Source organism: Myotis brandtii, unplaced genomic scaffold, assembly GCF_000412655.1.
Source record: "Myotis brandtii unplaced genomic scaffold, ASM41265v1 scaffold125, whole genome shotgun sequence".
NCBI lineage: Eukaryota > Metazoa > Chordata > Mammalia > Chiroptera > Vespertilionidae > Myotis > Myotis brandtii.
Window position 1 is genome coordinate 6,166,976 of NW_005354385.1, and position 14,892 is coordinate 6,181,867.

General features: G+C 41.5%; 1 protein-coding gene across 4 annotated transcripts in view; it reads right to left on the reverse strand.

Moving 5' to 3' along the window:
- Positions 1-14,892, reverse strand: part of CACNB4 (calcium channel, voltage-dependent, beta 4 subunit) — a 232,902-nt gene that overhangs the window by 30,654 nt on the left and 187,356 nt on the right. For all 4 annotated transcript variants that reach the window (XM_005859309.2, XM_014534046.1, XM_014534044.1 and 1 more), the window contains 5 exons: positions 12,753-12,829; positions 11,318-11,337; positions 11,012-11,092; positions 9,626-9,684; positions 1,688-1,797 (listed from right to left, as the gene is read on the reverse strand). In XM_005859309.2, the coding sequence (XP_005859371.1) occupies positions 1,688-1,797; positions 9,626-9,684; positions 11,012-11,092; positions 11,318-11,337; positions 12,753-12,829 (347 nt within the window). The remainder of the gene's footprint in view (positions 1-1,687; positions 1,798-9,625; positions 9,685-11,011; positions 11,093-11,317; positions 11,338-12,752; positions 12,830-14,892) is intronic.

Sequence of the window (14,892 nt, forward strand, 5' to 3'; positions counted from 1 at the left end):
TGAAGCCCTTGGTTTCATGCAATTGTTAGTCAGGCGACCTAGCTTCTGCTTTTAAGTATCCATTAGCCTCCAATTATACATCAGAGGAAGTCAACAGCACTGTGAGGAGTTAGAGGAGAGTGAAAGACAGAAGAACAGAGAACAATGCTTGTTTTAGATATCTTCAATCTAATATGGCATCCTTGTCACCCATGATACTTGACTTTAGTCAGTTACCTAATCTGGTTCATCATTATCAACTCTGCCATCATCACTTCCTCAAGGTGAAAATAGTGTGCCTTATAGAAGTGTTTCATTCTGGCCCTGGCTGGTGTGGCTCAGTTGGTTGGAGTATCATCCGGTACACCAAAAGGTGACAGGTTCGATTCCTGGTCTGGGCACATACCCAGGTTGTGGGTTTGATCCCCAGTTGGGGCATGTGTGCAGGAGGCAACTGATCAATGTTTCTCACTGATATTTCTCTCTCCCTTCCTTTCTCTAAAAAAAATCAGTAAAAAACTAATTAAAAGTGTTTCATTCTGTATGTGAAAGGCTGTACTAAATACAAGACTAAAAAAAAAAAAAGAAAAAACAAACAAACAAACAAAAAACCCCACTGATGTCTGGGATCTTGCCCTGACAAGCTCTGACACCTATTTCATTTGGTAAGTTTAGCATTCTTTCACAAGGCAACCACCAAACAAACATTTATTGATCAAGTACCATGTGCTAATTCCATGCCAGGAATACAGAGATAATACTTTGTAGCCTCTTTCCAACCTGCTCCATTCTTGGCATAGCCTTCAGTGAGTTCTTGATGAGATGTTTGGGCATGCAATCTATTCGGAAATTTTATTTTTAGTTTTCAATCATCTATAGAGCTCATTTCAGTAGATAAAAAAAATGTTGAGGCATAGAAGACCCCTATCTACCAAGGAAGAAGAGGGCAGTAAAACAAGTTGCCTTCAGAATGTGAATGCAAAAGAGACTCCCAGAAAGTTAGGAGTTACTACGTCACTCTTGGAATCATAGAAACCACAAACAGCCTTTTGATATGAATGTTGTGATTTCCCCAGCAGCATGGATTTGCTTCTGTGGATGGTGAATCTACAACTCTGCGCACATATGTCTTGATGGACCTAAACACATATAGCATGTGTGTTTTCTTCTCCATCATGGTAAATTTTAGGATGTTTTCTAACTGGTGCTCTGGGAAACTCCCTCTGTGTTCTTAATGTAGTTACTATTTCCACTTAACGATGTGACTATTCTGGGTACTACCAGTTAGCAGCAGAAGCAACACTGAGAACACCATGGTCTAGCTTTCTTCTAAAGACCTGAGAAGGCTGAACATCTCATTTCCTTTCATGTCAGCTATGAGTCAGAGGTGAGAGATTATTAGCCATGTTGAGAAACCCGGGCAAAGCGGAGATGAGTGGTTTCACATGGTTAGGCAGTAACACACCAGGAGAGGCCGTGAGGATTCTTCCCAACTCCTAATTAGCTAATTGGCTAGAGCTGAGGGAGAGGAGGCTCTGGCTGCTGCAGGATTCTGCTCCCTTCTTTTCCAGGGGTAGCATTCTCTCCAGTTAATCAGCGCTTCCCCATTCTGAATGGGGAGCAAACTGGGAAAGCCATTCCAAACGCAACACGTGTCATCCCCGTCTGAAAGCACAGGTTGGAGAAGAACCACATTTGAACATCTTACCTAGGCTGGACCGAGTGTTCGAACGTTCAATTATTGCTCTCTTGCTGGGATTATTTAGGACAGACCTCTTAGCAAGAGAAATGTCAGCTGTCACTCTCGTTATTGATATTCTATGAATAGGAACACAGAACAAAACAAGCCAGTAAAAATGTCATAGGGCTCTCCACGTGATTTATAAGCGCAGTACTTAATAACCACTTTACATACTACAGTGCAAGCACAGCATAATAAACATTGGCCACAAGTATTTTAAACAGGCTTTGGCTAGTATTAAAACACAAGCAGAGCAGAATACAGGAAGGTTTTGGCTATTTAACAACAACAACAAAATGGTTGCAGCAAAATTGCAGCTCCTCCTCCATTACTGTCTGCCTTGCTGAATTCTCTTTAATGCACACCATACCAGGAGGGAATCAAAACACATGAATAAACCATGCTCTTTCTAGGAAGCGGCGACACAATTTCCCACAATTCACAGTTGAGTTGCTCTTGCACAAGACTTTCAAAAACTACAGATGTCAATGCTGCCGGTCAAAGGGAGAAATCATCGAAGACAATTAACCAGTTGGTAGCTCTGTTGCATTCCTGGTGCTCAACAGTTAATTCGTGATACACGAAGCATTTCTCCACAGGCCCAAAAGAAGGTTTGATTTCTAAGGATATGAAAAATATGATTTCTCTTCTGCAGGCACAAGACTCTTCAGTGTAGTTGCATATGTTGGGCACCCATAAGAAGGCAGGGTGGGAATTGTGCCAGGACATTTTTAAGTTAGAAAGTGTCCTGCAGTCACACAAGAGAGTAAAGCAAATCCATTGCAAGTGAAGGAGAGAGGGGTCTACATGCGTATGATTATCAAATGAGAGTCTCTGCAGCTCACAATTTTAAATTCTTTAAAATAAACCGGGAGTGAGCAACTTCAGACTATTATCTACCTGCAGAATGCAAAGAATGCCTCTCTAGGCCAGTTACTGCCACCATGGACCTTTCTCCATTCTTATCTTCACAACCTGCCAGGGTTCCAGAAAGGAGACAAGGAGAGCAGCACCTCCTCCCCTTTATGCTCAGTTAGTACATCTGATCTTCTTCATTTTCACACTCCCTTTGGGAGTTGGAGCAGGAGAGAGGTGTCATTACTGATCATTATTGAGGCCTATGTCATTTCACACCTGTCTTGGGACAACACTCCCAGCACTCTCAGGAGACTCTTCACCTGACTTCAGGGACCTGACTCCTTGGGGAGAATTAAAAGTATTCCACTTGCCAAATGGTTGGAAATCACGTTTTTAAAGTAAAAGACTGTGCAAGAATTCTGGTGCCATTTTAAAGCAAAGTACCCCTTGCTTGTGTCATTGTATTTATAGGTTGTAGATGGTCAGAAAGATTTAAATGTTTTCATTTTTAGACTTTCCATGCCCTAAGAAATTACTGGAGGCATCCTCAATGGTCTTCTGCAGAAACTAAGCATTTGGTGGAACACCTCCAGGGCCGCTGGGAGCCGCCAGGGAGGCGGAGTGGGCGGGGCTCAGCTTCCCCAGCCAGTGACAGGCGAAGGAAGGCCTCTGCATTTCTGTTTCCTACATTGCTGCTCTATATGATTTTATTGTAAAACGCTGTTCAACGGCTGCAAGACATTGGGAAACACTGGTCAAGTAAAATTTCCTCATTTTACCGAGAAGGAAAACTGAGACCGAGAGAGGAAGTGCCCTGAGGTTAGTTAGAGGCTAAGAAGGTATAAAACACAGCCCCCCAAGCTCCAGGCCAGTACTTAGCCACCTAATTTAACAATTCTTTTACAGTTTTCTTCCCCAGCAACCCATTCTCCAGACATGAGCCACATGGACAGGGGCAATGCTCAGTTAGTCTTGGCCAGGTGCTGACAGATGGTCAGGATTTATTACTTGAAGTCAGGTGAAGCCCACATCTGAGCCTCCATTCCTCATTGGCTGCTGCAACCTGAGGCTTGAAATCTCACAGGCAGTCCTCCTGGTCACAGCTTCTTTTATTTACATTGCTTGTTTATAGTTCCTGTTTCTGTTTTTTGTTTTGCTTGTTGTTTTAAGAATGAAGTTGCTGGTTAGGAACATTCAGTGAAGTTCCAGAGCAATTCAAATAGATGACTGGAGACAAGTGGGTTGGTTTAGGGACGGAATTCAACTTTCTAGAAATAATTATTTTTGGAGAGCCCAAACAGTCTATTCTGCTTAGGTGAAAATCAAATTTTCTAGTTCCATTCAAGCCAAATAGTGACCCTTGGTTCTTAAAAATCGAAGGGATTATCAACAGATACACACTTTGGTTTTTGCTGGGTTATAAACATTTTTACAAAGCCATTTTCAAACACATCCAAAGTTTTACAACACACACACACACACACACACACACACACATACACACACACACACAAGCATAGAAAAAAACTGCTTCATATAAACCCCAAATAGGAAAAGGTGTAGATAATAAAGGGTTCTTGTTTTATTTGTTAATAAAATACCAACTAATTTTTAATACAAGTTATTTCTTAATAAAAGTACACAGGCATGAAAGACCTCAGGAGATGATAGACACAGCCCCAGGAACCTTTTAGTAAGACAAAGGAGGAGTTTCTTATTTCTAGGCAAAGATGCTTACTATTCTCAAGATCAGATACCAAATTCAAACTTCTGTGTTTTGTTTTTGTAAAAGGCTCCCCAGCAATGTAACTACATTGCATTCACCATTGAATGTTATCTAGTTTATATACTTTTTTTTACTTGATATCATTTCTACATTTTTTATTGCTATACTCTTATCCCCTAGTGTCTTTCAGCACTTCCACACATCTTGTTTGATATACGTCTCTAAAAAGTTCCCTGGGAAGTTTTCCTGTGATATAGTGTCAGTAGTTACTGGTTAGTAGATAAAAGACTAATAGAACTTCAGTTCCTCAGCAGACTGGGTATAGTAGCAAATGTCACTGACAACTAGCAAAAATAATTCTCTAAATTTTGCGATGCTGAACCCCAAGTGTTGCTTAGTTCTGTTTTGGAATTCATCACAATTGTGGTCATCCATCATGATCTATCAGTGTTAGTTTTCTGTGATTTTCTATGGAAAGACATTACTTTCAGTTACAACACACTCATTTAAAAATAACTAGTATTTCCATGTTAGTAATGGAACAGCTGTAAGATCCTTCTATACTTTATCCTCCCTATAACTAATATGCAGCCCTGGTATTGTATTAATTTATTTTAGTCCTAGTATGCATAGAGAAAAGTGCTCCAAAGAACAGACAGTGCACTGTCAAGACAACAGGGATGGAAGGCATACATAGACCTGAGTATTCTTTCCGGATCTTTCTCTTGCTGGTCAGTAGATAAAAGACTAATAGAACAAGACTGTGAATGAGTCATGTCAGATTTTGAGCATCAGTATTAAAATCAATGTAACAGTGATAGTAGCTTTGTCATACTATCTCATGGGATTGTCATTGGGAGAAAACAAGATAATATATAAAAAGTCTTTTCTTAAATAATTATTCATAGTGTCCTGTGTTGATAGGCACATATGTAATGTATACAAGACAATTATTGGATATTTGAAGACTTGAAAAAGACAGTTTCTTTATATCCTATCCTCAAAAGTTAGCAGTCTACCATGAACTCTTCCATCCCTGGAGTCTGTGATGTTTATATACCTTGAGGGTGGGAGAATCAGGGTAGACGTGTAATCAAAACCTGCCGATTTAAGTACTCATGTTTGCATTAGAGCCTTCGATTCATTATCTCTAGTGTTTGTCCTCCGATGAGTCTGCATTTGAATGGAGAGTGGCAGGAGGAAACGGTAAGGGAATAACGTTGATCATGAAACAGAAGGCACGGTGCTGTTCTTTTCCATCTGTTGACTGCAATTCCAATCCTTCCATGACTTGGCTGCTCTGTGACAGCGTTAGTCCTTCCCATTTCCTTTCATAAATAAATACTCTCTCTAGAGTCTCCCTAGGTTGTATTCTCAGCCTCTTTTTTTCTTCAATTCTTTCTCAAATCCTTTTTTGTTGTTCTTTCTTTAAGTGTTCCTTAGCTAATAACATCCTTTCGCTTCAGATCCCATCTGTATAAATTACTTGATGTCCATGTAGGATTTTGGCTATGATCACGTTGGTTACAAAGTCTCCAATAACCGCCACAGAGCTGATCTGGTCCAGTTGGCAAAAAGCTTAAACAACTTCATTGGGGTTTGACATGATTAGCGTAGGTCAACAAATTGCCATCAGTTTGACTGCTTGCTGTTCAGCCTCTGAATGAATGGTAGATTCAACCAGCTGAACAAACCGCATCGCCAAGGATGATGCTCAGTGCATGTTTGAGGCACGAACAGAAGAGAGCAAAGCTCTGTGCCACAGTGCACCCGCTGTATCCTCACCAGGCCAGTCCCATTGTAGCAGCTTGTGGAGCTTACTTAGCTTATGACCTGTGCACAGCAACGGTCACTATGTGTGGACATCCACGCGCACAGGGGCCCGTCAGGAACTCTTTCATGTTGTGCTTTTCATTTTTCTTACGTGAATTATGGTTAGACCCTACAATAATAGTTATAGCAAAAAGAATTGTATAATAAGTAGCTCTAAACAAACTCAAATAATTTCTAAGGTATCCAAAAAGGCAAGCATATGATTCTGTTATGGTCAAGCTATTGGACTTTAATCCAATTTGTTGGATTATTTTCTAACCAAGATCTGAAAAACAGTTTTAAAGAAGGAAGCCTCTTTTTTTGCTCTGAGAAAAATAGGACTTTCTCCTGACTAGTTTGTCTAACCCACTGCATTCATAGCCAGTGAAACAGAGCAGGTTTCCAGTAGAACATATTGTTTACGTTGTGTGGCTGTGTGAACGCCTTCTGTGTGATTGTTCTCTTGGATGGTTTCAATTAAAGATGATTTGTTGTTTTCTCTCCTTTTATTAATTGGTAAAACATAATGCAGCAGGTTGTCATGGCTCAACATGTCAGGGCAGACAAGTCAGAGTCAGATAAGCAAATCTCTTCTTCCTTATCAGTCTCCCATACACTCAACCAATAGATTCAGTACAGGTTTTTGTGCAGCACTGGCTGCTTATCCTTTGAAAGCAAGTCCACTCACCTACTCCCACCTTTAATGTCTCTCTCCAACTGTGCTGTAGATGAGATATCTCAAGGCTGACTCACCTTCTCCAGCTATTACTTTTGCTGCTGTTGGATTTGCCCTCAGATCTTCCGCTCCTCCTCTGTGTTATCAGACCCCATGGAACACTTGGCATTGACATTTTAATTCTATTTCTAGCACCATCTTCAATAGTGTGTGTAAGTGCTTGATACGGACAACTCTACCCAATTCAAAACAGATCTCTGTGTGTATAATTACATGCATTTCCTCTTTCTGGGCCTGAGGATTGAGGTAGAACCTCAGATTCCTCACCCTTAAAAGCAATAATTAACTCACTCATTTTCTCTTTGCTAAATTAGAATAATTCCTTTCTTCCACCCCCCCGCCCCCCCGCATAGGTCCCACATTTCAAATCTTTAACGTTGTTTATAAGGATGTTATGTGGGGACAAAAGCAATCCAACACAAACTTTGGTGGTGTTATGAGATGGAATTTGTTCAGCTCAAGGGCTGTTATGGGGCCACAAGAAGAGTCACTGCTCAGATCTTCCTCAGGTAAAGGTGCCACAGTTTAAAACCACGTGACTTCAAGCATAGCGGAAGGATGTCTGCATGTGCAGCCAAGAACACTGAAGACTGAGCCATGCATGTTAGCTGCCTCCAATCCACAGAGGGCTGCATCAGGGGAAAGGTTATGGCCCAGATCATCCGAGGGCAAGACCAAGACTAATACTATTAAGTTAAAGTCAGAGCTCAGCTGTTGCTTTACAATGCTTTCTTAAGAAATGAATTCCCAAAAGCCAACAGTCTTCAAACAGAAGCAGGTTAGTGGTTGTTAGAGAAAACAGATTAGAATAAAATATATGTTACATTTTTCTCCAACTCCAATATTCTTGTATTCAGTGCTATTCACTTGTTTTCTATATAATTAACTACTTTATTCTTTTCCTATATTTTTTAAAAAGAGGGGAATAGGATAAATCCACAATTAGCTTATAGCTCTTTAGGTCCACCAGATGAATGTGGCAAACACTATTATTTGTTCAATAATATTTATATCCTCTTCCTCCTGGGCTCATAGCTAAACTATGTATTTCCCAGCCTCCTTTGCAATTAAATGTGGCCATGTGACCAAGTTTAACCAAAGAAATGCAAGAATCAATGTGTGTCACTTCCAGGCCGGCATGCTTCTTTTCCCACCAGATGATTGGAGAGACCACCCTCGGGCCGAGGGCCCCCAGTGATGGGTGGAACAAACTTTCTGCCCAATCCTCCCCTTCCCCATATCTTCTAGTTGAGGAACATCTGCCTAAGACTGTCAAATGAGCAACAACAAGCTTGTGTTTGAATCATTATGCATTTTAGGATCTATTCATTAAGGCACCCTAGCCTATACTAAGGTAGTTAGCAATTCACATAATTGCACTGAAGCATTCTGATTTCTTGAACTAAAATCTCAATTATTGGAACTACAACCTCAGTTTATTTTCTTTGTATATAGAACCCAGAAATGAATGACTATTTTAATACAATTATCCAGAAGCTTTTCCTTTGACAAATATATACAATTTGTACTTAAAGCATTATCATGTTTTATTTTTTCCTAAAATACCATATTTATTAAAATATTTGGTAAGTTGGCTTCATTTAACCATACTTTTTATTCCACACTATTTATATTTTCTTCATTTTAATAAATCTTCGGGTATTTACAGGTGGTTATTTTTACATGGATTGCATTCTGCATGTGAAAGAGCTTAGCACTTAGTGTCGAGTCAATGTGAACTTTTTAGCATTTCTCTGCAAAATACAGAAACTTAAATGATAAAAGTATCTGATGGCTAAAGACTGAGCCAGGATACATACAAAATTCTATATAATAAAACCCTAATATGCAAATAGACTGAATGGCAGAATGACTAGTCGCTATGATGCACACTGACCACCAGGGGGCAGATGCTCAGTGCAGGAGCTGCCCTCTGGTGGTCAGTGCACTCCCACAGGGGGAGTGCCACTCAACCAGACGCCGGGCTCATGGCTGGTGGTAAGGAGTGAGGGGTCCCGGACTGCGAGAGCCCCAGACTGCGAGAGGGATGTCTGACTGCCAGCTTAGGCTTGATCCCCCTGGGGGCGGCAGGCAGACATCCCCCAAGGGGTCCTGGACTGTGAGAGGGCGCAGGCTGGGCTGAGGGACCCCCCGCCCCACCAGTGCACGAATCCGTGCAGCGGGCCTCTAGTAGACCAATAAAATAACAAGTTAATTTATAGTAAAACAAACCCTGAGCTAAGCATCCAAAGAAGTATTATTCTCCACAAAATAGTCACTTTGAGAGGCTTATGATGAAAACATTTCTCGCACTCTTTTTTTGAGCAAGTTGAGTACTTTATGTTCATATCTTTATATAACACACACACATATACACGTGTAATTCCCAAATGATATTACCCAGCTTGACCAGTGAGCCACTATATTCATCATAATTATTCTATATTTTAAATTAATAATTTCAATAAAACAAGTTTGGTCTGAATTCACCAACAAGTGAGAAAATAACGACAGAAAATTAGCTAAGGAACACTTATTTATATACATTTAAATAAAATGAATGTATTATTTTCCTTCTCCAAGTCCTTTTTCCCTTGGGGATTCAATGCTATCCTTCATTTCTTTAGATTTTCAGAGCTCTTTCATTGTATTCTTCCCTGACTACTGACTTTTAACTACAGATCTTCAATTGCTGAAAACATAGACCCACAGACCAATCCATCATACAAGTTTGATTAAAGGAAAAAAATACAAAAATATCTATATGTCTCACCTCCCATCAAACCTGTGCTTCAGGAAATCAAAGAGGGCTTTCTGCATCATGTCTGTTACCTTTGCAGAGGTGAGAAAAACAGAATGAGGCAAACACACGCAGAGAGAAAGAGAAGTCAAAAGTAAGGAGGTGGAAGGGAAGGGCACTGTGATTGAGCAAATATGTTACTACAGCCAGTCTTCTCTAAGGGGTAGGTTATTGTTGAAGGCATTTTTCATTCTTAACCACCCACAGTTACTAATTTTCCCCCTTGGTTCTCCTTCAGGGTGTGGAGGAATAAACCAGCAATATTCACTAGACCCCAACCCTCCTCCCTTATGAGGGTTTAGAACTACCCGCAGGAGACCACCTCAGGCTGGCTTTGCACACAGGTGCTGCCTGTCCTCGCCACACCTGAGTGGTGTTTGCCTCCAGTGAGGAGCAGCTAGAACCCCTCAGACCAGCCCTGGGCTCAAGCAGTCCTGCTAGTCTGTGCATGTGGCTAAAAATTCTCTATGCTCAGGGCTGGATTTCTGTAGCTCACTCTCCTGCTCTTCCTCTGACATTCCCCTTCAAAGAGAGCAGGGAGAGGGAAGGGCCAGGGAGAGGAAGTGGAAAGGAGAAAAAGAGCTGGGAAGGAGATGGGATGCTTAGATCTGCCTCTAAGAAATTGATGAATTCATTCAACAAATGTACACTGTGTGCCTACTAGGTAAGGGCCAGACATTGTCCTAGCTCAGTGGGAATGGTGCCCTGGAAGTTGCCCACCTTCTGATTTCAATGTCCCACCTGTTACCTGTGCTAGAACAAAGTCCAAATGGCAACATCTGCAATGTAGCACATCTACATCTTTACTCTTTCCTTCCAACATGGTATTGGGAAGAAGTTCACTAATATTTTTAGTGGAGTTTTTCCCTTTATAGGACTTTTAAAATAAATACGCAGAGAAATATTTGGTGGACTATGCCATCGACTTGAGCACCAGCAGGTGAGATTTGGTGCTCTGAGGGTTTAGGTTTGGCTGGCAAAGTGCCTATATGTCCCCTTCTGCTGTTCATAGTCTATTATTTCTAATGGGAATGGGAACGGTTGAGACAGATAAAGTCCTTTTCTTTGAATGTGTTGCAGAGTAAACCTTTTAACAGAACTTGCCATTATCAATAGTTTGAGGGAGATATTTATTTCTAAACAATGTGATACATCATAGATGAGAAGTGTGCCCAGGGGAGCGGGGAGAAAGGACGAGGGGTGCCCCAAGCCCCACACTGCCCATCCCCATCACAGGCTGAGAGGTGGCTTCTGTGGGCACCCATCTGTAAGCAGGCCCTGGAGGAGCCAGCACTCAGTCGCTGTTTCCTAGATTCTTGATCTAGAACTGAATGAAGCAGAACAGGCTGGTGTTTGTACCTCATAACCCTTCAGTGACGGCCCCACTAACACCACCGGACGCATGGATGGCACAACATCGTAGGGAGGAATGTGCTCCGTCTGAAAGAGATGATTTGACACGGGTGACAAGGTGAGGATGAGTGCGCCTCCTCGTCAGCCACAATATTCATAATTCTCAGGTCAAACAAAAACTGATGACCACGGGCCCCCACCGACGAGGCTCATCCCTTATTTTATAGCCATTCGGACCACTGAAATGGAGCATTGCAGGCATATGCGGAGAGAAACCTTAACAGTAGATTTAAAAAGGAAATACTCACTTACCACTTTTTGCTTCTGTTTGGCTAAAAGACAACAATGAGAGCCATATCAAAATATGTAATATCTGCAAATGATAGTACATGACTTTAAAAGATGGAATAACACGCCCATTTGTGCCTGTAATTCTCATCATTTCACTGTCACCCTCTCTGCAGAACACGGTTCTACTACTGCCTTCATGTTGGGCCGATGTTGAGGACATGAGAAGACAGACACCTCCTCCCTGTGTGAGTGACCTCACATCCTGATCTCATGTTGGGTGGGGAGGGTGGACTTCACAACAACACTGGAAGCTCTGGGCCAGCTCGGGCCACAGGCTGCTTCCTGCTGAACGCGGCATACAGTGCGGCTGAGGTCGACTTGGGCAAATAAAATGTGATAGAGAGAAACTTAGAATAACAATTCTGGTCAAAATAATCATCACCGCAGTCACTCATTCTTTTTGGATTTTGCAATCCTTTATGTATTCGTCAGTCTTTTGGTTCACATTCCAGGATACTGATACATTTTTCCTACGAGGCTGCTCCTAAATTCAAATAAGTTTATAACCAGTTATTCCTATTCTTTTTTGTTTGTAATAGTGAAAAGCTGCAATGCCCTAAATGTCCAACTAATAATGCCCTAAATCCCAAGTGGGATGAGGCAAAATATACTCAATATCTGATTAAGGTGGTTTTGTGGCCACCCAAGCAGGTCCAGTCCATGTGGGGGCGACCCAGAGACCTAGCTGGGTTCACCCACACACGCAGAACTGTTCCAGAACCGATGCCGCTCCCTGCAGGTATGGCCAGGAGAGAGCCTGGACTTGTCATTCCGAATTGGTAACATGGGATGCCCTAATGCAGCATCAATTCTGGGCCAGAATGAAATTAGCCCAGAGGAGTCAGGGAGTGTGGGGGGAGGAAACTTCCTGCTGGAATACCCCCACAATTTCCAAATGCACAACTCCTGATCGGGCCACCACTCTCCCTTCATTACCATTCATTTCAGGGCTCAGCTGCCTGCTGTCCAATGAGAACTGAGGTCATCTGGGCCCAACCCTCCCAATCTCCACAGCTGCCCATGGAAGCTGAAACAGAGTGTTTTCTTGAAAGTCTACAACTTTTTTTTTTCTTTTGAATTGGTCCTCACCATCTTAAAGTCTGTTGGGTTCATGAATGGAATAATGAACTAGCTTCAGATGGGTTTACACAATGTTAGGTAAATAAGATTTTTCAAAATTATACAAATATCTAAATTTTTAGTACCACAACTAACCTTTAAATAAAATCAAATTACTATAGAAGACATGTGAGTAGGAAAGACATATTAAGTAGAAAAAAAATCTTAAAATCAAGCCTTTTAAATTGTTTCCAAATCAGTAAGAATACTTGCATGTATATGCAAATATTAAGCAATGAATGCATTCCATTAAAAAGAGTTTAGGTGAAACCCTCACCTGCTGATGTGGGTGTTGCTCGAAATGTCCCTGATACCATTTCTCCAAGACTTGAAGAAGAATTTCCACTGGACTTCCTAAAATATAGAAAAGGAACTTAAGAGTCCTTCCCCAGATCCTTTGAAAATAGAGCTTGACAGCACAAAGCTTTCTTTGGCCTTAATCCTCCTAGATAATTCAAAACACACCATATCCTGTACAGAGACAAACTTCAAGAGTCTGTCCAAATGTTTTCTTTGACCTCATTTCTCAGAGAAAATGGAGAACTAACTGGGACCTGGAAATATTTTGCATAAATATCTCTTCTAGTTATTCAATGCAGATATTAGGCATAAGAATGTTTTTGTGAGCGGCTTGCTTTTCACTAGCAAGCTCACCAGGGCACCACTCCGATGTCAAACACAGCTCAAAGCAAGCAGTAAGAGCTGGAAGAAATGTTTCTTCTTAGAAGCGATTATGTGGGAATCAGAATTAAGCACTGACAGTTTTGTGCCCCAGGATAGAAGATCATCAGCACTGTTCTCCTCACGTGGCTCTGGAAGCTTCCCTGCAGCCCCTGGGGGCCCTCAGGAGCCCACCTCCCCACTTCTCCACTGTCCCTCCTTTTCCATGCTTCAGAGTACAGTCCCCAGGGTCAGAGCGATCTGATTTCTCGTCCTGGCACATCATATCACATCTCTGAGTCTTAGTTTCCTCATCTATTGACGGAGGAGCTACACCTCCCAGGGTCGGTATAAAGAAAATAAGATCATATCTGTAGCTCTTGGCTTGACTCTTGCACCTTCTGCAAAGTAAGCTTTCAGTTCAAAAGGATTTAAGTCTAGAATGATATTATGGAAAAGGATAAGTAATAAAAATAATAAGTAAACTAACAACTTTGGAAATGATAATAATACATTTATTATTTCATTCAACATATCTTTATTGAGTATCCACTGTTCTAAAAATTAGGGGTGCAAGAGAGGGGGGAGAAATGCAAAATCCCTTCACATATAGAGACAGACTCTATCTGTGGGAGATATTAGTATCAAACAGATGAATAGGTAAATATATAGTATTTCTCATATTAATAAATGCAACAGAGAAAACTAAGTCAGGATGGAGATGGGAAATGGGTACAATTTTAAATATGGTGGCAGGAAAGGGGTCACTGAAAAGGTGATATTTAACGAAGATCTGAAGCAGATGATGGAATGATCTGGTGGGAATATGAAGGAAAGAGTTCCAGTAAAAGGAAGCAGCAAGTACAAAGGTCCTGAGGCAGAAACGTAGTATGGATGTGTTTAAAGAGCATCCAGAGAGAGAGAAAATTTAGAGTAGGGGGAACAAGAGAAATCAATAATTAATAATATTATAGGAGTGTCGAATACTAAACAAGATTGATAAGTAAAAGTGGGGTTGACTGTACTTTTATTTCTATCACTGTTTAAGAGGTTCCCATATGCCAAAGGCAACAGGACCCCTAAACAGAGGAGCTATTGAAATAGAAAAGGATCTAACAGAAAAAGGAGGTTGAGGGTCAAGAGGAAGAACTGCTTCTATTTTAGGACTTACAAAAAAATGACAACACATATCCAATCAAAGCTTCCATGTAGGCTCACCTGTGCAGGCTCCATATGAGTCTGATTTCTCTCAAGCTCTGGTGTACCCCTGGAACCTTGAAATACCTGCACCCTGAGATATGTGCCTACTTCATTCATTCCCTAGAGGAGGATCCATCTGAAGGTGGGCAGAGTCTTTACCTTATTACCAAGACATGGCAGGTGCCACAAGAAGCCCTGGGTGGAGAAGGTGCTACTGGTACCAGGACCCACATGGACCACTGCATTCTGTGCCAACTAGAGAGAGAGTCTCTGAGAGTGAACCAGGAAGAGCCAGGATGCCCTCTCAGGCCGGCTCCCACTTCCTGTACTGAGAACCATGCCCTATGGGACCCTGATGAAGGACAGCTTAGATCCCAAGCAGCGTTTGCTGAGGCTGCGGCAACTCATGTGGATTCCAGTGGTGCCGAGCTTCAGGGAGAATGAATATCTGAAACACCTGTGTGTCCATTTCAGAAACACCTCATACATAGTAAAGTATCTTTTACTTTGAAAGCACAAAGTTTGAACCCAGGAAGCAAACTTGAAAATATCGCCTA